The sequence below is a fragment of the Lycium ferocissimum genome, chromosome 9 (assembly GCF_029784015.1).
Source record: "Lycium ferocissimum isolate CSIRO_LF1 chromosome 9, AGI_CSIRO_Lferr_CH_V1, whole genome shotgun sequence".
NCBI classification, from domain to species: Eukaryota; Viridiplantae; Streptophyta; class Magnoliopsida; order Solanales; family Solanaceae; genus Lycium; species Lycium ferocissimum.
In genome coordinates this window covers 43,123,555-43,146,710 of record NC_081350.1, presented here as the reverse complement: position 1 = coordinate 43,146,710, position 23,156 = coordinate 43,123,555, and the positions used below count along the sequence as shown (strand labels likewise).

Below are 23,156 nucleotides of genomic sequence, written 5' to 3'. Positions count from 1 at the left end.
TTAGTTTCCAGTTTTATTTTTCAGTTTTGGGTTTTTATTTTCTAGATTTGGTTTTCAATTTTGGTTTCTTATTTTTCAGTTTTAGTTTCCAATTTTGATTTCTTATTTTTCCAGTTTTGTTATTTGATTGGTTCAAGTAGTGGCTCTTCACTTGTATAACACAGTAGCACACTTCTTCCTATCTGATGTGTATAATTAAAATGGTTGGGGTGTTTTAATTGGTTGAATTTTCCAAGTAGGTTGCGATTGACATTCACGCGCAAGGCTAAAAAAAATTAAATTCACCATATATGCTATGTAAGTCATATTGTGTTTGACAGACACACTTGAGGTTAAATTCTGGGGTTCAATAGGAAAAATACTCAGTTAAGGAGCCAAAATGGAAAAAAGAGGCAAGTTTAAGGGTTGCATATCCATTAAGCCTATTTTTAATATCTTGAATTAAATCCTCTCCAGTTTCCACTCCTTCAAAATCTCTTTGTTACTTCCTCTCTAAGTTTACAACACAATACATATTCAGCAAAATTCCAAGTCTTGATATCTCCTTCTTCCTATCATTTCCACATTGTTCTATTTCTTGAGTTCTTGATTATGGCAGCTTACAGTGCTGTAATTTCTCTTCTTCAAACTCTTGAGCAACTTCAGGAGAGAAACCCAAAGCTCATCCGAGGTCGACTTGCTAAAACACTCAAATCTGTTCATGCTACTGCTTTATATTTTCAAAATGTTCTTGAAGAAGTTGGCAAGACTAGGACTGATCACCTTGAAAAGATCAAACGTTTGGAGGAAAAAATAAGAGTTGCTGCTAATGATGCAGAAGATGTTGTTGAACTAAAGTTTGGTCAAATAATTAAAGGCTTAAGCGGGACATTTGGACTAGAACGTATAATTCTAGACAGGAATTTGCTATCAGTTGTTGAAAAAATTGATACAACAAAGAAAGAAGTGAGAGAGATTATTTCTGGTTTTGGCACAAGCACTCATCACGCTGATGATGAAGCTGACAAGTCTTCTAGAAGGAACGCAATGCTGCCAAATTTGGAAGATGCGATCGTGCAGGGACTTGATGACGACTTGGAGATCATAGTTGAAAGATTGAAAGAATCACATTCGGATCTAGACATTGTTACTATAACAGGCATGGGTGGCATTGGCAAAACAACACTCGCTAGGAAAACTCATGATCATCTCCCAATCAGGTATCATTTTGACATTCGTGTTTGGGTTACAATATCTCAAGAATTTCGAAGTAGAAATGTGTTGTTAAATGCTTTACATTGCGTTTCAAAGCAAATAGATATTGCCAACGGAGAAGACTATGATAAGAAGAATAACGATGAGTTAGCAGACCTGGTGCAGAAAAACCTAAAGGGTCGAAGATACCTTGTTGTTGTTGATGATATTTGGAGTATGGATGTTTGGGATAGCATAAGAAGAATATTTCCTGATTGCAACAATAGGAGTCGAATCTTATTGACTACTAGGGAAACAGAGGTAGCGAAATATGCAAATACTAGTAGTCCTCATGAGATGAAACTCTTGAATTTAGATAACAGTTGGAAGTTACTTCGTGATAAGGTGTTTGGAGTAGAACATGATCATCCTCCTGAGTTGGAAGAAATTGGAAAGAAGATAGTAGAGAAATGCCAAGGACTACCCTTAACAATTTTAGTGATTGCGGGGCATCTCTCTAAAGTGGCCAGGACATTAGAAAGTTGGAAGGGTGTTTTCCAAACATTAGGTGAAATCATTGCTAGTCATCCAAATAAATGCTTAGGAGTTCTCGGTTTGAGTTACCACCACTTGCCTAATCACCTTAAACCTTGCTTTCTTTCTATGGGTGATTTCTTAGAGGATTTTCAGGTTGAGACTTCGAAATTGATCCAATTATGGATAGCAGAAGGTTATATAAGGATGTGTGGAAGTGGTAAAAGCTTGGAAGAAGTGGCAGTAGATTATTTGGAGGATCTTATCAGCAGGAACTTGATAATGGTTAGAAAAAGGAGATTCAATGGTGAGATAAAAGCATGTGGAATGCATGATCTACTGCGTGAGTTCTGTTTGATAGAAGCTGACACGACAAAGTTTATGCATGTTAAGAGGACTTACCAAGTCTCTACTCTTCCAACGCCGAAGCATAATGTTCGTCGCTTCAGTTTTCAAACCCAAACTTATTCACCTGATGTTTGTTGCAAGCTATTACCCCCTGTTGCCAGATCCTTCTATGTATTTACTCAATTAGAGCTACCTTGTGCAAACCGTTACGTCTCCCCTCGTCATAGGGTGGAGCTCCTTCCATCTTCACATGGAATACCACATTTTGTAACATTTGAAGTTTTCTCCCGCTTCAAGCTTCTCAGGGTATTGGCCATCTTCCATGAATATGAAAGGTTCGGTTCATTTCCACTGGTGATTACAAAGCTATTTCATTTGAGATATCTTGCAGTTAGATGTGAAGGCAATCTTCCTGCATCAATCTCAGAGCTTCAGCATTTGCAAACTCTAATTATTCATGGGAATGAATATAGACATTCAACTTTACCAGGGAAGATATGGATGATGAAGAACTTGAGGCATATACATCTAGGGGGATCCAATTATTTACCCAATCCTATAAGAGAAAGTACTCTAAATAAGCAACTCGTGACAGGGATGCCAAATCTAGAGGAACTTTCTGGTCTTTGTTCCACCAGTTGTACAAATGAAGTCTTTTCTGACATTCCCAATCTAAAGAGACTGATCATCAGCCAAATGATAAATCCCAGTCAAGTCTTGGTTACCAGTCAACTCATTGATATGTCTAGGTTGACAAAACTCGAATCTTTGAAGTGCACCAGCTATTCGTTTCATACACTGGCCTCCATCAAGAGGTTTGTTTTCCCAAGATCACTTAAGCGGTTGACGTTAGCAGGGTGGTATTTTTTCCCTTGGGAAGACGTATCAACTCTTGTCATATTGCCAAATCTTGAAGAGCTCAAACTTAAAGATCAAGCACTCCGGGGTGAAGTATGGAGATTGAGTGATGGATGCAAGTTTGAAAGACTGAAGTTGTTGTTACTTCGCGGCCTAAATCTTGAGCGTTGGGAAGCTAACAGTGATAACTTCCCCAATCTAAAACGCCTTGGTCTGAAGAAATGCAAACTCCTGGAAGAAATTCCAAGAGATTTTGGGGAAATTTGTACTTTGGAGTCAATCGAGCTACATAATTGCAGCACTGCTGCTGAGGTTTCTGCAAGAGAGATTGAACAAGAACAAGAGGACATGGGAAATAATTGCCTTAAGGTCGACATCCATAACAGTAACATGAGCAGTTTACAAAGAAAGATGATCATTCCAGTTCGATGCTTCACTTGTGGGAAGGTAATCGGAAACAAATGGGACCAATATCATGAACTTCTCCAAGCAGGTTACAAAGAAAAAGCTGCACTTGATGCACTAGGTGTAGTTCGATATTGTTGTCGAAGAATGTTGACGACACATGTTGAGTTCATTGACAAGCTTCTCAGCAAAAACAGTTTGGAGGAGGGCAGTTGAGAGGATTCCTGATGTCATTTAAAATATAGTGCTGCTCGAGAGGTTGTACAGGAGGCTATGAAGGTTATACACCTGAATTGATGGGCTTAAGTATCATGTGTTAAGAAGCTTCTCAGCTACAACACATGTTAGATGTTGGTTTATAACACTTATTTGATGGCATCAGAACATGATAGAGTAAGAAATAGCAAAGAATAAGACACAAAGATAATGAAAACTAGGAGTCAATCGAGTGAAATGAGTTGTATTACAGGTAGTAAAAACTAGGATTGTACATATGCATTACATCCATAGTGAAATTTTGCTTTTTCAATGTTTTCTTTACTCATCAAATAACTGGCAAAAAGGTATCAGACGATTAATCAAAAATTTATGATTGACCCATCATATCATCCAACGTAATAGCAAATATCAAAAAATTGGAACGCACAACTAATAACATTGATTCCAATTGGCAATAAATGCCCCCAAAGTGCAATACTGCAGAAGAAATTAAATGAACTACTCGATATACAATTCCATAAGTATCTATGAGATCGATTATGCAATTCTGTTTACTCAATATTGAAAGGAGGATAGGCTTCGTAAAAATCCAGAAAAATAGAAACAAGGAAGATTGAACTACCTCAGTACTATAACTTTTTGGCAACAATAAATCTTCTAAAGATTACACAAAAATGTGGAAACTAAAAGAACTTTATTTGTATCCTAGCTTTATTTCGGGCTAGTGTGGGAAAGACTTAAGTTTACACTTGGACAAAAATGATCCTTAGAGGCCCCAAAAGTGAAAAGATCAGCATATGGTGTTAAGCTGAAGAAATGTGCTCATTTTGGTACATTGAACCATGGCTCACTTCAAAGCTCACTCTTGCATGACATGGTGGGCAAGGAAGCAAGAAATATTTCAATCGTCTCGGAGAAGAAAGTAAGAAAAGGGTTCTCTTTTGCATGACCATGATCAAGATTCCTCAAGTCCGAGGTATTGGGAATGAGACGCAGCCAAAAGTGCAGCTCCAACGCCTGAACCATCATTCGCCTGCTCAATGACTATGCTGTCCGCAGCCTCTCCGAGCAACTCTTTAATAGTTCCCTCCAAGCAGTTTCTGAACTCGATGTAATGCTCGAACAATGCACCGTCCACAGCTACGACAGACCTCTGCTTCTCACCGTCCTTCAAAGTGTCTCTTCCCAATTTCTTGAGGATGCCCATGATCCCTACTGCAGAAAGACGAGCTCCACGAAAGGTGATAATGTCGCATAGCTCTACGATAATTTTCCTCATTTTCAAGGTAGAATTAGGTACCTGGGACAGAAATATATTATAGCAAATAGGATGAGAAATATGTAGTTCTCCACTTAAGCCTAGCCAGCTTAGTGATGCTCGACAGAGGTAGGACTAGGATTTTAGGTTTATGAGTTCTGGATTTTAGAAAAGATAGCTTACTGCGTTCTGGACAAATTATTTACACATATTGAGTGAATTTTTTAATACAAATGCAAGGTCTCGACCAAAGCAACTGAGTTCTGCCGAAACCGTTGTTGAGATATTATGTAATTAAATAAATGAGTGCCCTCTCTAACAGCTTAGGCTTTTAGATGAGATGGTAACACTCTTCAACATGGTATCAGAGCAAGCAGATATCCTGGGTTTAAATTTCATTGCCATCCATTATCAAAAAGAAATTCCACATGCTTGACTGATGAAAAAGAATCAAATGTAAACAGAACCATAGCCCCGCCCCTGATGCTCCATGGTCTATCAGATGAAAAAAAATGACAAACTTCAAAGATTAATAATGTTTCACTTGAACAAATGTTTGATCTTGAGTACCTCAAAGATATCCTTAAGCTTATCACCAACCACCTTGAGATCAGCAGAATTGTCATGATGCATAGCCGCCATGTCTGGAGTCCTGCATGCATGGTAATAAATAAAAAATTTCACAAGATTTAACGCTTCAAAGTTTATATATGCTGAATAAACGTACACAAATCTAGTCCAACAAGAAGAATAACTCACATTGTAAGAGATAAGTGCAACTGTATAAACCTTAAGTTGTGCCTAAGGAAGTATTTGCATGGAGCATAATAAAGTTATATTTTTTATGAGAACACAATAGACTACCTCAATATGAATGGAGTTTTCAGTTTTGGCGGGACATAATCACCAAATAATGAAGCTTCATCAGCCATTCTATACAATACTCTACGCAAAATTTCTCCAAGATACATCCCAGAAATAAGCTTCTCATAAATCTGCCCAGTTAGCCAAAAGTTCAGAATCAGATGTAAGCTAGAAAATGTAGAAAACGGAAGGGAGTTGTTTTTGTTACCTGCTCCCCGGGGTTTAAACTGTCAACATCAAGACTTTGGTCATATTCTGTTACTGGAAGATGTGATGAGCAGAAATTACCCCATTCCATGTTGATAACCTTCAAAGACCAGACAAAATTACATTAAAGATACAAACATTTGATGCATGCTTAGCTCCAAAAAAACATAAGATTTACGAAACCAAGGAAAATATTTTAAAGAATAATGAATTAGGCAGATATCAAGTCAAGTATTACTCCCTCCATTTCAATTTGTTTGTCTTAGTTTGACTGGGCACGGAAAGTAAAGAAGAATTGTGAATCTTGTGTTCTTAAATTAAAGATATGTTTAATGTACCAAAATGCCCTTTAGTTTTGTGGTCTTAAACATGCCATGTAAGAGGTTGAAATTAAGGAGTTGTCAAATTAGGAAAGAAACATTCTGTTTGAAACAGACAAAAAAAGAAAGCAAGACAAACAAATTGAAATAGAGGAAGTATGAAATGTCACAAGCAAGTACCATCTCTCCTGATTTAGGCAACAGACCATGCCATTTGGGAATTCCATGGGCCCGCTCAACATATGCTGCATTGGTTCCGGTACCCAATATTACTGCAGCAATGACATCAGGATTATTGTACCGACCTCCTGCTAACGTTCCAACAGTATCATTGACCTGAACAACCAAGTCAATTAAGAAATTCAGGTTCAGGAATCGCTTCATATTAAAAATCAGAAATGTAAGACATACAAAGACTTAACACATAAACATCATCAGCTCACTTCTATTTTATAGAAATTCAAATAGAATTTGATCGCAGCAAAACTTACTAAAGCAGCCACACGCACGTCAAGGCCAACCCTTTCCACTGCCTTTATTAACTCTCCAACAACATCTTTGCCAACCTATGTTAGATTCCGTGAGGAGTAGTTCAGCATCGAAATACATACAATATAGAGCCCGTTTAGATTAGTTGACTGAAAGTAGCTAATAAGCATCAAGTGCGTACATCCTACCCTTTACAGACCCCACTTGGGGACTACAATGGGTATGTTGTTGTTGATAAGCATCAAGTCCTTAAAAGCATTTTTCGGTGTTGAAACTGATTTTATAGATGAGCAGTTATGTGTTTGGATAAAAGTGTTGATGCTGATAATAGGCAGTTAGCATGCTTGGTAAAAAGATGTTGAAAAGATTTTTTCTATTATAATGACTGAAATGACCTTGAAGCTATTTCTTAAAATATAAATTTGAAAATATTTTTACACAAAAAATGACAAATAACAGAAATATAACAGAGAAATAATTAAAGTTATGTTATCGGAAGAATATTTTGAGATTACAAAAGATATTAGGGATAAATCGTAAAAGACTTGGTCAAACCAAAAGTGCTTATAAACGGTAAAACTGTAAAAGCATAAGCTAGGGGTGACCCACCTATGGTTGACTTCATCTTATAAGCACTTGCGGTGTTTGCCGAACGCGTAGATAAGCAAAAAAGTACTTATAAGCTCGTTTGACCAGCTTATAAGCTTAATCAAACACGCCTCATAGTTGGAAAAGGAAATTTTATGCCGTACTTTAAATTAAGTTGGTGAAAAACAATGAAATAATCAACCAACTCTACATAAATAAAGAGTTGTCTGCATTAAATCCTCATCAATGCAATAACTCTATATGACTAACCGCATCTTCTATGGAGAAGCCCTTTGTCCATTTAATAAGAGTTCCTGATGCAATTGACATTTGTTTAACCGGGAAAGAGAAGGTGAAGCCCAACTCCCTTTGTCTACCGGGTGGAAGATGAAAATCATCACCTTCCGTAGCAACAAATTTTGCAAGTGCCGTGACAATAAAATCAAATAACGCCTGCAATTACCAGTTTGAAGTTTAATTATATAAGTATAACCCTGAGTGGATTAAAAAAGTTGTAAGTTGCATAGATGATACGGCTTAGACTTACATCAGATGATGATCCGGCCATTATATTCTTTGTGTGTGTTGTGTGTGAAACTTCTTTAACTTCATGTTTAACTATACGCTTTTCTTTCCCACCCAACTGCACACGCATCACACGGAAGTTTGTGCCACCTAGATCCAATGCATAAAACAGACCTTGTTCGTCCCTAAGATGAAGGAATAAAAGTAATACCAGATGTTAAACTGAAGTAAATATACAAGATATACATGCAAAAACATAACCCCCACCCCCTCCCCCCCACCCCCAAACCTTTTAATGCACCACAGAGGCCTATTGGCAGCAGCTTTTGGAAATATAGTTCTGTTCTCTGGAGATAGGACAAAAGAGGAAAGAAAAAAGAAAAGAAAGCTGCTATAATTCTCTTGATCCCTCTTTTATTTTTTACTTTTTGTATCCACAACTCAAAAACTGATTTATGTCACAGTATTATTATCTTGGGATCTAACTTCATTATATTGAACATAGAGATGAGAGTATCAAGACTGAGCCAGAAAATACTTGTCTAAAAATGTCGGTGAAGAAGCGAAAAAACATGCACAATAACAAATAATGAGCAGATAGGAAAAAAAATGGAACCAAAAAGACCGTGTTATCTCCATTGTAACTGTTAAAGAATGAAACTGACAATGTAAAATTTAAAAAAAAGGTGTTCAAGATACAAAACAGGAAAAAAGAATATAGAATAAGCAACTTAATCAGGATCTATACATCGAGTGTCCTGAGGAAAGCATAAAGTTTGAAGGGAAAATGATATCTACTGTCACTTATCAGTTAGCAACTTCTAAGTGTGACTCTAAGTTCAATAAATACTTCAAATGATAGGACAATAGACCTTTCGAGGGATAGAGTTTAATTTATGTCATGCAGATTGGTCCATGTTCCCTAGTTCTAATGGAATGAAACCATAAAAGCAACTTTGTCTTTCTCTTGTGCTTAGTAACAACCTCAAGGTAATCACCTTAAGAATATCAAAAGAATAACTAAATAATAAAAAGGCCCAATTTGAAAGAGAATATATGACAACATGAACTACTAACAGTATTAATTTTATCTCCAAAACCAGAATCAATGAATCATTTGTAGAAACACAAACAATCTGATATAATATAACTCCGCCTCAGAAGCTAAAATCAAGAGACGTACACACACCTCCAAGATCACAGTTTTAATAAAAAAGAGACAAATTCTTGAACACCCAAACAAGCAAAAATCAGTTTCTTCACATATATACACACAAGTACTCACCCAGTGTGGCGGCTATCAACTTTTAGCTAATAAGCATCTTGAGTTTGCCAATGAATCATTTGTAAAAACACAAAATATCTGATACAATTCCACCTCAGAGGGCCATAAGCAAATATCAAGAGACAACACATCCAACAGAGGCAGAACTTGTCGTCCAACGCATAGCTCGTTTTAGTTGTTGGGTTCCCAAGTAGAAATTTATACATATTTAATGAACTTCTTAATATAAATATAGGGTCTGACAAAATTGGATTCGTCCGAAGCCGTAGCTAATACTATAGCTCCACCACCCACCCACCCACCCCCCACCCCGCCGCCGCCGCCGCCTCAAGATCACAGCTTTACTGAAAAAGAGAGAAATTCTTGAACACCCAAATAAGCAAAAATCAGTTTCTACACACACACACAAATACTCACCCACTGGGGAGGTTATCAACTTAGCTAATAAACATCTTGAATTGGATAATGAATCATTTCTAAAAAACACAAAAACTCTGATATAACTCCGCCCCAGAAAGCTAAAATCAAGAGACAACACCTCCAAGATCACAGCTTTATTGAAAAAGAGACAAATTCTTGACACCCAAATAAGCAAAAATTCAGTTTCTGCACATTATCAACTTAGGTAATAAGCATTTTGAGTTTGCTGCCACATTTAGACTAACAATTTTATATCCAGATTCAATGAATCATTTGCAAAGAGACCAACAATCTAATATAACTCCACCCCAGAAGCTAAAATCAACAGAGTAAAGGTTTCCAAACATTTAAAACACCTCCAAGACCACATCTTTATTAAAAAAAATTGACAAATTCTTGAACACCAATATAAGCAAATATCAGTTTAGTGCACATATACACACACAAATACTCCACCCCAGAATCTTAGCTAACAAGCATCTTGAACTTGCTGCAAAGACACACAATCTGATATAACTCCACCCCAGAAGCAAAATTCAACATAGTAAGGATTTCCAAACATTTTACAACACCTCCAAGATCACATCTTTATTGAAAAAGAGACAAATTCTTGACACCCAAAAATGAATCTATGCATACACATACTTACCCAGTGGGGAGATTATCAACATAACTAATAAGCATCTTGAGTTTTTACTGGCACCTTTAGACTAACAATCTAATATAACTCCACCCCAGAAGCTAAAAACAACAGACTAAGATTTCCAAACAATTAAAACACCTCCAAGATCACATGTAAAACATCAATAGATCAATTTATGCACACATATACAAATACTTACCCAGTGGGGAGGTTATCAACATAGCTAATAAGCATCTTAAGTTTACTTCCACCTTGAGAAGCAAGTCCAGCATGCATCTCTACAGTCATAGCATCAGCCACTTGCCTTAATTTACCTATTGGAGTTGCACATTTCTCTTCAAATTCTTTCAATATATCCATAGCTTTTTCCCACTTGCTAGAATTTTTCTTATGGTGTTTCATTAACAAAATTGCCACCCCACATATTGCTGCAGTACATACAATTGTTGTGCCTACAACCAGTTTTCCCATATTCACTTGTAATAACACTAACACAATTGTTCTTTTTTGTGTATATTTAGCTGAATATACTGTATATCAACTGAATATACTGTCAAGATTGTAGTTTTTTTGATTGATTTTGTAATGGGGTTGTTAAAGATTCATAATTTGATGTGTGGGAGTGACAGAGAAGACAAAAGAAAGCAAGAAAAAGAAGGGAGTAGTGATTTTTAAGATTGTTTTCTTTTATGTGTGTATTCAACTGAGTGTACTGTAAAGATTGTAGCTTTTTTGATAGATTTTGTAATGGGGTTTGTTAAATATCCATAACTTTGATATGTGGGAGTGACAGAGAAGAAAAAGAAAATAAATAATCCTTCTTTGCTAATTTTAGTAGCGTATGGCCATGCGATTTAAAATTATAGTTTGAAATTAAACGTTTGGACATGTGATTTCATCTCATGATTTTAAATTATGGGATGAAATTTTAAATCATGCAAAAAGATATAATTTGGGGTTTCAAATCATGTTCAAACGGCACATAAGTGTCTTAGTTGACTCAAAGATGAAGTTCAAAAGATTATGGGAGATTTTTTAATCTTATGATCTTAAATTAAAAATAGTTATTTTGAGTACTTTAAATCTTGCGGTCTTAAACTTGTCATATAAAATGTTGAAATTATAAAATTTACTAAATATAGAAAGATACACTCTTTCTAAACAGACGGAAAAAAAAAAAGAATAAGACACCAAAATTGGAACGAGGGTAATTTGGAGTTGCAGAGGATATTTAAGATTGTTTTTTTTCTTCTTTTAGTGTGTATTCAACTGAATATACTGTAAGGGGTCGTTTGGTGCATGGTATGTTTCGGGATATCCCAAAGATTAATTTTTTGTACCATGTTTCTTAAAGGTATAAATTTATCCCGGATAAATTTATATCTGTACTCAAACAAGCGTAAAATGCATCCCATCCCAAGAGATGGGATATCCCTTCTTATCCCACTTACACTGAGATTATCTTTTAGATGGTATAAAATAATTCTAATAGATGGGATAAATTAATCCCGAGATTATAATCCCGGGATAATTTTGACTATCTACCAAACGACAAAGATTGTAGCTTTTTTGATTGATTTTGTAATGGGGTTTGTTAAAAATTCATAATTAGATGTGCAAGTGGGAGTGACAGAGTAAGGGGAAAAAAATATTGTAGTTGCAGTGGACTTTAAGGTAACATGGAAGGAAGATGCCAAGAGTAGGTCCCTAAAAAATAGATCCTTTAATAAGCATGTAGTTTCAATCTGATTTTGACATGCAGTTTAAAAAAATAAAAAAGAATTATAAATTTTATAATCGTAATCTAAAAATATGTCGAATTTATTGAATTGCTGTTTAATGTAGTAGTTTTAAATATGTCATGTGAAAAACTGAAATTAAAAAGTTGTGAAAAAAAAAAAATTAAACCAACAACAACAACAACAAAAAATTTAGTGTGATCTTACAAATGAGTGTGGGAGAGCAGGATGTACTCAGACCTTATTTCTATCTTTGTGAAGTAGAGAGTAGGTTTCCGGTAGATCATCAGCTCAGAAAATGTATCTGGCAATCTTTTTTAAACAAACTAAAAAAAAGTAAAATAAATTAAAAACAAAGGAAGTATAAAATTAATGAGGTTTGTAGAGGGTAAGAAGTACTCAGAGCTTACCTCTATTTTTGTGAGTTTATGAGGTAGAGAGACTGTTTTCAATACACTCTCGATTCAAAAAAAGTACCTGACAGTCTTTTTTAAACAACCTAAAAATAGTAAAATGAATTAAAAACTGAGGGAGTATAAAATTAATTTTGATAAGGAAAATGCTTGGTTTGATCCTTATCAAACTCTGTTAAAGAATCTTTCTTTGTCTGTCTCTATCTATGTATTATTTTGGGATGTGCACCAAAATCTTTAAGGGGTTGTGTACAGTTTATCGACCCTACCTTAATCATCAAAAAAAGACAAACAAAAGATTAAGAAAATACTAGTGGTAATAGCCACTAGCCATTCTTGCTATTTAACAAGAATATCTTCGTTTGTGCAAATGCCAAGAACTACCTTTCTTTTGGTTTTGAGGGGAAAAAATGGAGTTAACTCCCTAAAAAGTCACTTATATTTTGATAATTACCTTTTAATATTATTTTTGTTTCTTTTAAGATTATAATATTACTTAATTATCCCTATTTTTTTCAAAAAAAATACTAAATATTACAAAACCCTCCTTATAAAATCCTCTTTCTCCCTTAGTCAAAGATGCCATGTCATATTCAAATTTTTTTTTTTAAATAATAAACTTATGGAATAATTTCAACACCCTCCAAATTTGCCTTTATAATACTTAGTTACCTTTACACTAGCTTCCCTTGATTCTTTTGTAATCAAATTAATTTTAAATACTAAAAATTATTTATGTTGCTAATGTATCCTTCTGTAACCTTATTCATGATGTTTAAACTTTTGACGATAATAGTTTCTCATTGATCGTAAGATTTTTCCTAATTTATAACTATCTAATTTTATAGGTAAAGTGTTGGGTTTTTTTTTTTTTTTTGGTCCTTGAAAATTTTAATCTGGAAAGCTAAAACATGAAATTCAACAACTGTGATATGAAATTTGATTCAAAAAGCTTGGACTTCATACTGCTTCATTAATTATTTTAAAGTCTCACGCTGTATATACAGTTTCCATCCCTTTTTCATAGATCTAATGATGCTCCTTCTACCAAAAAAAAAATAGTATAAAATCTATTGTAGTTATACAACTATAAGAATCTAAAAAATGGATTATTCATCTCACCCTCTAAATACTAAAAGCGTGATGTGCTCCTTTTAGCCCAAATACTATTATTAATAACATGATTATAAGAACAAAGAGAAATATTACCGTAACATTAGAATTTATGATTTCTCATAGTGATATTACATTAACACTAGAATTTAGAATTTCTTATTTAGATATAAGATAGTTTTAAATTTTTAGCCTAACTATTAATATAACAATCCTAACAATTTTAGGGGAGGGAACTGTTACGAAACATTGTTCACATAATTAAGTTATAAAAGGGTAAATTTGAAATATATAGATTTCTAATTATTTAAATAAGTTTGGTTACAAAAATTGAAATAAGGGATGTTAGTGTAAATATCTCGAACCACAAGGGAACTAAGCGTTATCAAGACAAATTTGGAGGGAGGTCTTTAAAATTATTCCATAAATTTATTATTAAAAAATAAAATTTTAATGTGACATAGAAGGAGGATTTTGTAATGTTTAGTATTTTTTGAGAAAAATGAGGATAGTTGAGTGATATTCTAGTCCTAAAAGAAACAAAAGTGATATTAAGAGGCAATTGTCAAACATGGGTGACCTTATTAACTCGAAAAATGGTAAAGTTACACTCCATGTCAATGGGAGAAAATATTTATGTCACGCAGTTTATATTTTGAGTTTATTATTCGATTTAATTTATATTTGTGTATAAACACTTTTTATATATTATTATACACTTTGATACAATGATACATAATGTATTTTTTTCAGATATAATGTTGTACAATATTATATATTGAGCTATGTGACGTAATATTTTATGTTAGGTTGTAAATTTTTTAAAATTTCCCACATTAGTAATAATTTAAGAGACACTTCTCAGTTTTTACTCCATAACGTTAATATCTCTTGTGGTTATGATATTATGTTCACCTCTACTATTTTAATTCTTTTTGTAAGATCTCCTTTATACAATTATCATTAATGTAAAACAAATGTGACAAATTTGTCCTTTCTAATATAAAACTCTTCCAATAAATTATTTATATGAATATCTTCTTAACAAGTTTTTTAAGGATAAAAACAAGTTATTTGATCACACACATTAAACTTCTAAGTAAAAAGGCAACCAGTGACTTATGACTAGGCACAAATTGACTACTTCAATTCTTTAAAGCATCTTATAATTGCTTTAAGCGGTCAACTTTAGTTTATTACTACTAAATTAATTTTCGGAAAAATAACCCTATATGGCTATTTAGAAAAAATAATTACCTGAAAATAGCTCATATTTGTAATATTATCCGAAATGGCTCAATTTCTAACCTCACTTCAAAAGCCTGTAAATGTGATTTCATCAGGCTTGGGGTGCCTTGGATACAACTGAAGTGATAATACAATTGAAAAAATGTTGTATATTGTTATATACAATCAAATTTTCTTGGATATCTTATACATTATTATACACTCTATACATTGTTATACACTTTTATACAAGGTTGATACATTGTCTACTCTAAATGTATAAAGTTGTATAATGTTGTATTTGTGAAAAAGTGGCTATCCGGGTGTAATTTAAAAATACGACTACACAAATGTAATTTTATATGCTAGATTGTACATTATTGAAATTTTCCCATAATTTTTTTGTTCTCCTATTTATAGAAGAAATCAAGCAACTCTTCAATCCGAGAGCAATAGCGCATGTCTTTTAGTTACTAGTTTAATTGGCAATTTAGTCACTTACTTTTGGTGTTTCTTTTCTTTGCGTATTTTCGAAAATTCTTTTCTTTATTATCCTTGTCTTTTGGTCGTTCTAGTGTTTAATGTGAAGACAAGTGTAAAGTGTATGGCAACCTTATTTGGCACCAAGTATATAAAGCTTAATTGCTATTTTAAAAATGTGAAACCTCTTGCAATCTTCCTCATCTCCACTCCAAGATCAAGGAAAGGGCATCCTGGTAATTGAATGCTCATTTAATTATATGGTACTTTTTTTAAAGAGATTATAAAGAAATAAAACAAAAGATGAATAAATTAATATTCCTTCCGGATCAAAAAGAGTGTCCCTTTTTTTCTTGGGTCAAAAGAGTGTCCACTTATCAAATCAAGAAAGAATTAACCTTATCTTTCCAGATTTGCCCCTGTTAAGTGCTATGCAATCAAATCCTAATGTCTATTTAATTAGGGGCAATTTAGTCAAATTATCTATTTTTGTCTAGGAGTTAGTATTTTCTTAAGGGATGTGTAAATGGCTCAGTGAGCACTCTTTTTTATCCGGAGGGAGTACAACAGATGAAATTGTATGTATAGATGTCCTCCATCTCGATGCATGTATCACCAATGTACATAAAAGCCAAAGAAGCGAATTCAAAATTTTATATCAAGGGGGCTTTTGATAACATTATATTTTCTTAACAAAAGAAAAAAAATTATGTGCTACAATTAAATTATTTATTCATAATTTATATGTACAAAGGTTGAGCTTAAATAAAGCTGCAATAAATGTGGATGTAGGCCAGTTCACTCTGGCCAAAACTGCATTCATGCAAAGTGGCGGATTTTCACTCAGGGGTTCAGAAAAAATAACAAAAGTTAAATATAAAAAATAATGTTGAATAAATTAGTACTCCCTCCGGATCAAAAAGAGTGTCCCTTTTTTTTTCTTGGGTCAAAAAAAGTGTCCACTTATCAAATCAAGAAAGAATTAACCTTATCTTTCCAGATTTGCCCCTGTTAAGTGCTATGCAATCAAATCCTAATGTCTATTTAATTAGGGGCAGTGTAGTCAAATTATCTATTTTTGTCTAGGAGTTAGTATTTTTTTAAGGGGTGTGTAAATGTCTCAGTGAGCACTCTTTTTTATCCGAAGGGAGTACAACGGATGAAATTGTATGTATAGATGTCCTCCATCTCCATGCATGTATCACCAATGTACATAAATGCCAAAGAAGTGAATTCAAAATTTTATATCAAGGGGCTTTTAATAACATTATATTTTCTTAGCAAAAGAAAAAATAAATTATGTACTACAATTAAATTATTTATTCATCATTTATATGTATAAAGGTTGAGCTTAAATAAAGCTGCAATGAATGTGGATGTAGGCCAGTTCACCCTGGCCAAAACTGCATTCATGCACAGTGCTGGATTTTCACTCAGAGGGTTCAGAAAAAATAACAAAAGTTCAGAAAAATAATGTTGTTCCTGGGGATCAAATCTAGGACGCTAGAGACAATTTTGAACATCCTAGACCACTTGAGCTAACCTTTTTTGCATTTATTTAAGGTGTTCAAAAATTAATACATGTACATAAACACAAAAAATCTACACTATATACACAATATAATTTTTTGTCGAAAATGTTCGGCACCCTCTAAATCCGCGCCTGTTCATGCATGTATAACTACAATTTAGCTTTCATCATTATGATATAGAAGAAATAAGAAACATAGACTATGATACAATTAATTCAATGAGCATATAATCAGAGTTTTCAGTTTATGATTTTTCTCCATCTCCATTGTTATCTATTGCGCCGCTTTATTAGGATCAATAAAGCTGAAGTATAAAATAGTTCTAGGTGGACAATTTTGAGATTATGGGTTATGAATTTTAAAAAATATAATTTATTGTGTTTTTGATAATTTATTTTTATACATTAAGTGTAAATATAAATACAGAATTTGAGTCAAAATTATTAAATTCTTTGAATCTGTAGGCGAAGTTCTAACTCCGCATCTAAAGATATTGGTCCAACACGATCAATAGAAAAGTTTACTCACACTTCATGTTTATGCCAAAATCATCTTAGTTTATCCTATTTACGCAAGAAAAATTAAATAGAAATATGGATTAATAAATTATGCTTTTAAGTTTTATATATATATATATATATATATATATATATATATATATATAGGTTCTTTGAGGTCTTTCTAGATTTTATATATCCTAGTAACTTATATTTTAATCCTGATATTATATCTATTAATTCTTGTAGTCTTAACTGGTTTTGTTTGGTACTACTTAATTTAATATATTCTGGGTATAGGTTATTTAATTCTTTCTGTAATAACTTTAACTAATTTTTCTATTTCCGTCTTTGTAGGTAATTTTTCTGGATTAAATTTTTTAACTAGAGTCTGGACTTTCTTTTCTAATTCTAATTCTTATATTTTTAAGTAATCGAGATTTTGTTCTACTTTTTCGATAGTTTTCTTTTGCTTAGTCTGGGATGCTTCTACCACCTCTAATATTCTAGTAATGTTTTTATTATTTTCTTGTATTTTTCACTAAAATTTATGACTAAGAGCCCGTTTGGATTGGCTTATAGCTTAAAGCTGTTTGCAGCTTATAAGCTGAAAAAAATAAGTTGGGGTAGTCCAACTTATTTTTTTTGGCTTATAAGTTGTTTTCAGCTTATAAGTTCGCTTTAGATAAACTAAGCTAAATGGGTCCAATTATTTTTTTGAGCTTATTTTAAGCACAAAATGACTTTAAGCTGGCCAGCCAAACACTCAAAAAAGCTGAAAACAGCTTATAAGCCAACTTATAAGCCAATCCAAACGGGCTCTAAATCTACTAATGTGTTCAACTATTTGTATTCACTATGTAATATATGGTCTCCGTTACTATTTTTTCTAGTTAATCCTATTACTATTAATCCCATATGCATTAGCGTCCTTCCAGTATTTTTTATTTGTCTTAAAGCTTCTGAATTTATTAGATTTATAGTTGTAACTTTGGTTCCTATGGCTGACAATTGCTCTTCTCTATAATGTCTATATAATTGTGATGTTCTTAAAAACTGTCCTATGTTGTATAAAGTCTTTGAATTTAATAGTTTTAATTGATTTTGTTGGAAAATCTGTATGTCTCGGTCCACATCTATTACCTTACTTAACTGTTGGTTGTTTTCCTCTGGTGTTCTTCTACTTAAAATTCTTGATAAAAAATTATTACCTATTCTATTAGCTGAAAAACTTACTCTTGGTCTTGCTTGCCTTTCTGTTTCTCCTTCGTTTCTTGATCTAATTGGAAGAAGGTCCATTTTTGTGTTTTTCTAGTTATTTTGACTTTTTCTTTTTGAGGTGTTATTTCTACCTTTTTTAATTGGTCTATTAATTCTTCAACTTCTTTAGAAGGCTCTTTATTTTTCTCTTTTCGTTCACTTAACAACCGAACGCGCTCACTTATTACTTCTAACCTTGGTACTATTAGTTCTATTTTCTTGATTATTTCTAATATTAATGAAATTATAGTAATATTTTGTTGTAGTGTTATTTGATCCGATTTAACGTTAGGTATATAATCTTTATAATCTGCTGGTAATGGTATAGACTTTTCTATTAATTTTGAGGCTTCTTCTTGGGCTAAAGTTGGTCTACTCATGAAAGAGTGATTTCTTTTAGTTCTTCTACTATCTTTTTTAATTCTTTAATATCACTAGTTAAGACTTGTACCTGTTGCGTTATTTTAGAGACTATTTGGGTTGTCTTTAGTTCTATCTCTTTTGGTCTTTCTGTAATAACTTTAACTAATTTTTCTATTTCCGTCTTTGTAGGTAATTTTTCTAGATTAAATTTTTTAACTAGAGTCTGGACTTTCTTTTCTAATTCTAATTCTTGTGTTTTTAAGTAATCGAGATTTTGTTCTACTTTTTCGATAGTTTTCTTTTGCTTAGTCTGGGATGCTTCTACCACCTCTAATATTCTAGTAATATTTTTATTATTTTCTTGTATTTTTTCACTAAATTTATGACTAAATCTACTAATGTTCAACTGTTTGTCTTCACTATGTAATATATGGTCTCCGTTACTGAAATTACATTTTATAATACTATGATCTTTTAATGCTCTATATTTCTTCTCTGGATATATTCTTAAGTCTAAGTATTCTAAATTTTTTAATGTATCTATTTTTCTAGCTTTATTTATTATCCTAACGGAATCTTTATTTTACAAACTTTCTTCTGGTACTCTATACTAGTTGTAAATCTTTCTATATCTTCTCTTATACCGTAATTCCCACGTTATAGCAGAGATTGTTTCTTCGTTAATCTGACTTTGTAAGAGTCTATTGTTTATTAGTGATGATAATGTTTTCGAATTTATTATTTCTAAATATGCACTTAACGTCTTTTCTACTTATCTATATTCTCGTCTTTTATCTATATCTCTATATAAATATCAATGATTGATAGCTATTTGTCTAACAAAGGGTAGTGTTCTCATATAATTAATATGGTCTAAATCGCTTGTGGTTCTTTGAGGTCTTTCTAGATTTTATATATCCTAGTAACTTATATTCTAATCCTAATATTATATTTATTAATTCTTGTAGTCTTAACTGGTTTTCTTTGGTACTACTTAATTTAATATATTCTGGGTATAGGTTATTTAATTCTTATTTGACTTTTAAATGATGATCTTGCATCTATTAACCTAAAGGCATAAAGTTTACTTGTTGTTCTAAATTGCCTAATATAGTCTTCGGTTAAATATAGCGTCGTTGGTAAAATGAACTTCCCAAAGGAGATTATTTCGAAAACTTAATACTTCTTTGTATTATGATTTAATTCTTCTCTATAAGCTATGTCTAAATAGTTAATGTGTTCGGTAAGGAACTTTCTTGAGCTTCTAAGGTTTTCTAGTCTTTTTCTAGTAATATAGATCATGCGATGGTGAAAACTTATATGTTTAGCAAAACGGTGTTGTCTCATTAACTATTGTCTAATAAGTAGGTACAAAGTGTGCTTGCTTTCTTCTTTCTAGCAGAAAAAGGTCTTCTCATATAATTTTAGATAAGTCTAAGGTTCCAAAAATCTTCTCGCTCTGATACCAATATTAAAGGGGGGTGGTAAATTTTTCAATAAGTTCTTTCAATAAGAAAAGTTCAAAGGACAATGCAGGAAATTAAAGTTGTTTTTAAATAATTTTTTTAACAATCCTACTCGGTACTTCCTCACTCCTATATTTCTTCTTATCATGTAGTTATAATTAATTTTCTGTCGATCTCCCTTTTTTTTTTTTAACAGTAAAATGAACAGTAAAACGTAAACAGTAAGACCAGGTCTCCGTTACTGAAATTACACTTTATAATATTATGATTAAAAAAAAACCACTGTTCATATCACTGTTCACTTTACTGTTCACGTTTTACTGTTCATTATATTAAATCTGGATAACATTTTAACATAATATACCCCCCAACACCCCCCCCCCCCCACCCAAAGTAAAAAAATTGAAGTTGTTTGAAATAGTAAGTTTTTTAATTACTTAATTATATTACTTCTCAAAATACCGTTAACTTTACTCTCCCAATACGTAAGTCTGACTATTTTTTATGAGCCCAAGCATATAAAATGTCTTATGATTTTTTGAGTGGAAGTAATTCAAAGTTAAACTCAAACTTATTATGTACTTCAATATCATATTATTTTCATAACACTGTTATCTTTTCTTGGCACATGAACGAAAAAAACAAGACACAACGTCAGCCATTTGTTCATCAAAAGTGAAATATTCTATAGTGACTTGTACTAAATACTCAGTGGTCGTTTGGTTCAAGGCATAAGGTGGGTTATCGTGGCCAATTTTTATACGCGTTTGGTATAAGGATAAAATAATTCAATAAATTTATACCTTGTACCAAACGTGGTATAAAAATTAGCTACTGAATAGCCCACCTTATACCTTCTTAACCCCTTATCTTGATTATTTTATACCATCTTTTAGATGGTATAAAATAATCCCACTATATATGGAATAAATTAGTCCCATTATAATCCCGGACTATTTCGACTAGCAACCAAACGACCCCTCATAGTACAAGTCATGTGATGTATTGGAATGAAGAAAATTAGAATTCAGAAACCTGTATATTCACAATTTTTTAGTACCCAATTGGACCAATTTGCACATAGTGCCAATTATCAATTACCTATGAGGTGACGTATATTCTATTGGCTCCACGTTAGGTGCGCACATATAGCCATTATCTCGAAGTGACTGACGGATGGCTAACGAGAAAATTAAACTTTACAGGTATTGAAATTTAAACTACACGAGAGATATGATTAGAAATAAAGATATTTAGAGCAAGGTGGGGGTGACTTTGGTGGAGTTACAAGATGAGGGAAGCGATGTTGAGATGATTCAGACATGTTCAGAAGAAATGCGCAAACTCTTTAGTTTCTTATTCTTTGATTCTTGTTTTACTTGTTGAGTCTTGTATTTCGATTGTCATAGGATTTTGTGGTAGTTAAATTGTCGTATTTAGCATTTTTCCCTTGGCTTCGTTACTTCTGTTATTTCTTTTTTTCGGAATGTTTGTTTTGCTTTTCTTTGAGCCAAGGGTCTATAGGAAACAATATTTTGACCTCCACGGTAGGGATAAGGTCTGTGTACACTCCACCTTCCCCAGATGTCATTTTGTGAGATTACACTAAGTATGTTGTTGTTGTTGTATTGAATTTTAGGACGGTCGATTTCAAGTATTAGTAAGTGGTTTAATTTTGAATTAAATATTTGTGTATATTTAATGAATTTCTTGTATACGACTTCAGTCAAATCTATTGTGTTTTGTCGAACCCGTATCCTGAAGACTACCTCTAGCCCCGGTGGCTAGAGATCCGACACTTTTGATATGATGGTAGTCATTTTTATGAAATAGTTTTTGAAATATTATCATTATTTGATTGGTGAATAAAAATATTGATATTAAAATTAAATAATTATTTTTGCAAATAAGATAGTGTATTGATGAAATTTTTAAATATTAAAGATTAATAATAATATCTAAGTGTTGGTTGAACCAAGTGATATGAAATTATAAGTTAGATAGTTATAAGAAAAATAACTTTCATCATATATACAACAACAACAAACCAGTGAAATCCCACAACGTGGAACCTGGGGAGGGTAGAGTGTCACCTTACCTTACTACTACCAAGCGTAGGACATTGCTTTCCGAAAGACCCTACTAAGAAAGATAAAAAGAGGTCAGACAAGGCCAAGAAATTCAAAGTGATATGAAAATAAAAATAACGAAAGCGCCTAAGCCATGATGAAGCAGTTTGCAAAGGGACAGTAGCTTCACAGATAAGAAAATATATTTTATTTATTTTTAATGGTATATGTTTTAAGTAACCAAACACCAAAAAATTATTATTTCATGAAAAAGGACCCCAATAGTATCAAAAACATATTAATATATGCATTATTGAGTGGTGTTTTTTCCTTTTCCTTTGAATTTAGTACTCTCTTTTGATCACAAACAATTTAATAAGAACAAGAAACACGAACTATTGCTCATCCTCCTAAGTAACACTGATAAGTGATATCCCTTTATAAGAGTTTTATCGATTTCCCTGTCCCTTTTACATGTCGCTATACGGTCATTTGCACTTATGTGCCTATTTTGTGCTGGACTTTAATTTCTGTCCCTCAAATGGGCTGGTCTTTAATTGTTAGCCTCCAAAATAGAACTTATGTCTATAGGGACATAAGATACACATCATAATATCTATAAGTTATACCATTACCCTTAAAGAACTTACGCCTCACTAGGCATAAGTTCAATTTTGAATGACAAAAATTTAAAGACCAGCCCATTTGAACACAAAAATTAAAGGCCAGTCCATCTGAAGGACAAGTCGTGCAATTACTTCGTCGCTATAACATATTGGGCTTCCTTGTAATACAGATGGGCTGGGAGACCATGGGGTCATTGATACTTTTGGCCCTATTTTGTGCTGCTCTTTAACTTTT

The 23,156-nt window shown here is 32.8% G+C and overlaps 2 protein-coding genes across 3 annotated transcripts; one reads left to right on the top strand and one right to left on the bottom strand.

The window, feature by feature from the left end:
- Positions 1 to 451: 451 nt before the first annotated feature.
- On the top strand, positions 452 to 3,896 carry LOC132030958 (putative late blight resistance protein homolog R1A-3). Its single transcript, XM_059420765.1, has one exon. The coding sequence runs from the start codon at positions 592 to 594 to the stop codon at positions 3,532 to 3,534; it is 2,943 nt and encodes a 980-aa protein (XP_059276748.1). The 5' UTR covers positions 452 to 591; the 3' UTR covers positions 3,535 to 3,896.
- A 241-nt stretch (positions 3,897 to 4,137) lies between these two features.
- LOC132030959 (hexokinase-2) lies at positions 4,138 to 10,942 on the bottom strand. Of its 2 annotated transcripts, none has more exons than XM_059420766.1 (9): positions 10,336 to 10,942; positions 7,811 to 7,973; positions 7,534 to 7,716; positions 6,678 to 6,752; positions 6,367 to 6,522; positions 5,868 to 5,966; positions 5,660 to 5,790; positions 5,366 to 5,447; positions 4,138 to 4,837 (listed from the first exon to the last, which is right to left on the bottom strand). In XM_059420766.1, the coding sequence occupies exons 1-9, from the start codon at positions 10,605 to 10,607 to the stop codon at positions 4,493 to 4,495; spliced, it is 1,506 nt and encodes a 501-aa protein (XP_059276749.1). In that variant the 5' UTR covers positions 10,608 to 10,942; the 3' UTR covers positions 4,138 to 4,492. The 2 variants fall into 2 exon arrangements, with proteins under 2 accessions (XP_059276749.1, XP_059276750.1); XM_059420767.1 differs by lacking the exon at positions 10,336 to 10,942 and adding an exon at positions 10,143 to 10,172.
- Between the last annotated feature and the right edge of the window lie 12,214 nt (positions 10,943 to 23,156).

What these genes read in the sequence shown, in the direction of transcription:
- LOC132030959 (XM_059420766.1), bottom strand. Translation starts at nt 10,607, where the DNA reads ATGGGAAAACTGGTTGTAGGCACAACAATTGTATGTACTGCAGCAATA. An exon ending in GCTTCTCCATAGAAGATGCG is followed by an intron (nt 6,753 to 7,533) that starts GTTAGTCATATA and finishes AATCTAACATAG; the next exon opens with GTTGGCAAAGATGTTGTTGG. An exon ending in ACGTGCGTGTGGCTGCTTTA is followed by an intron (nt 6,523 to 6,677) that starts GTAAGTTTTGCT and finishes TTGGTTGTTCAG; the next exon opens with GTCAATGATACTGTTGGAAC.
- LOC132030958 (XM_059420765.1), top strand. Translation starts at nt 592, where the DNA reads ATGGCAGCTTACAGTGCTGTAATTTCTCTTCTTCAAACTCTTGAGCAA.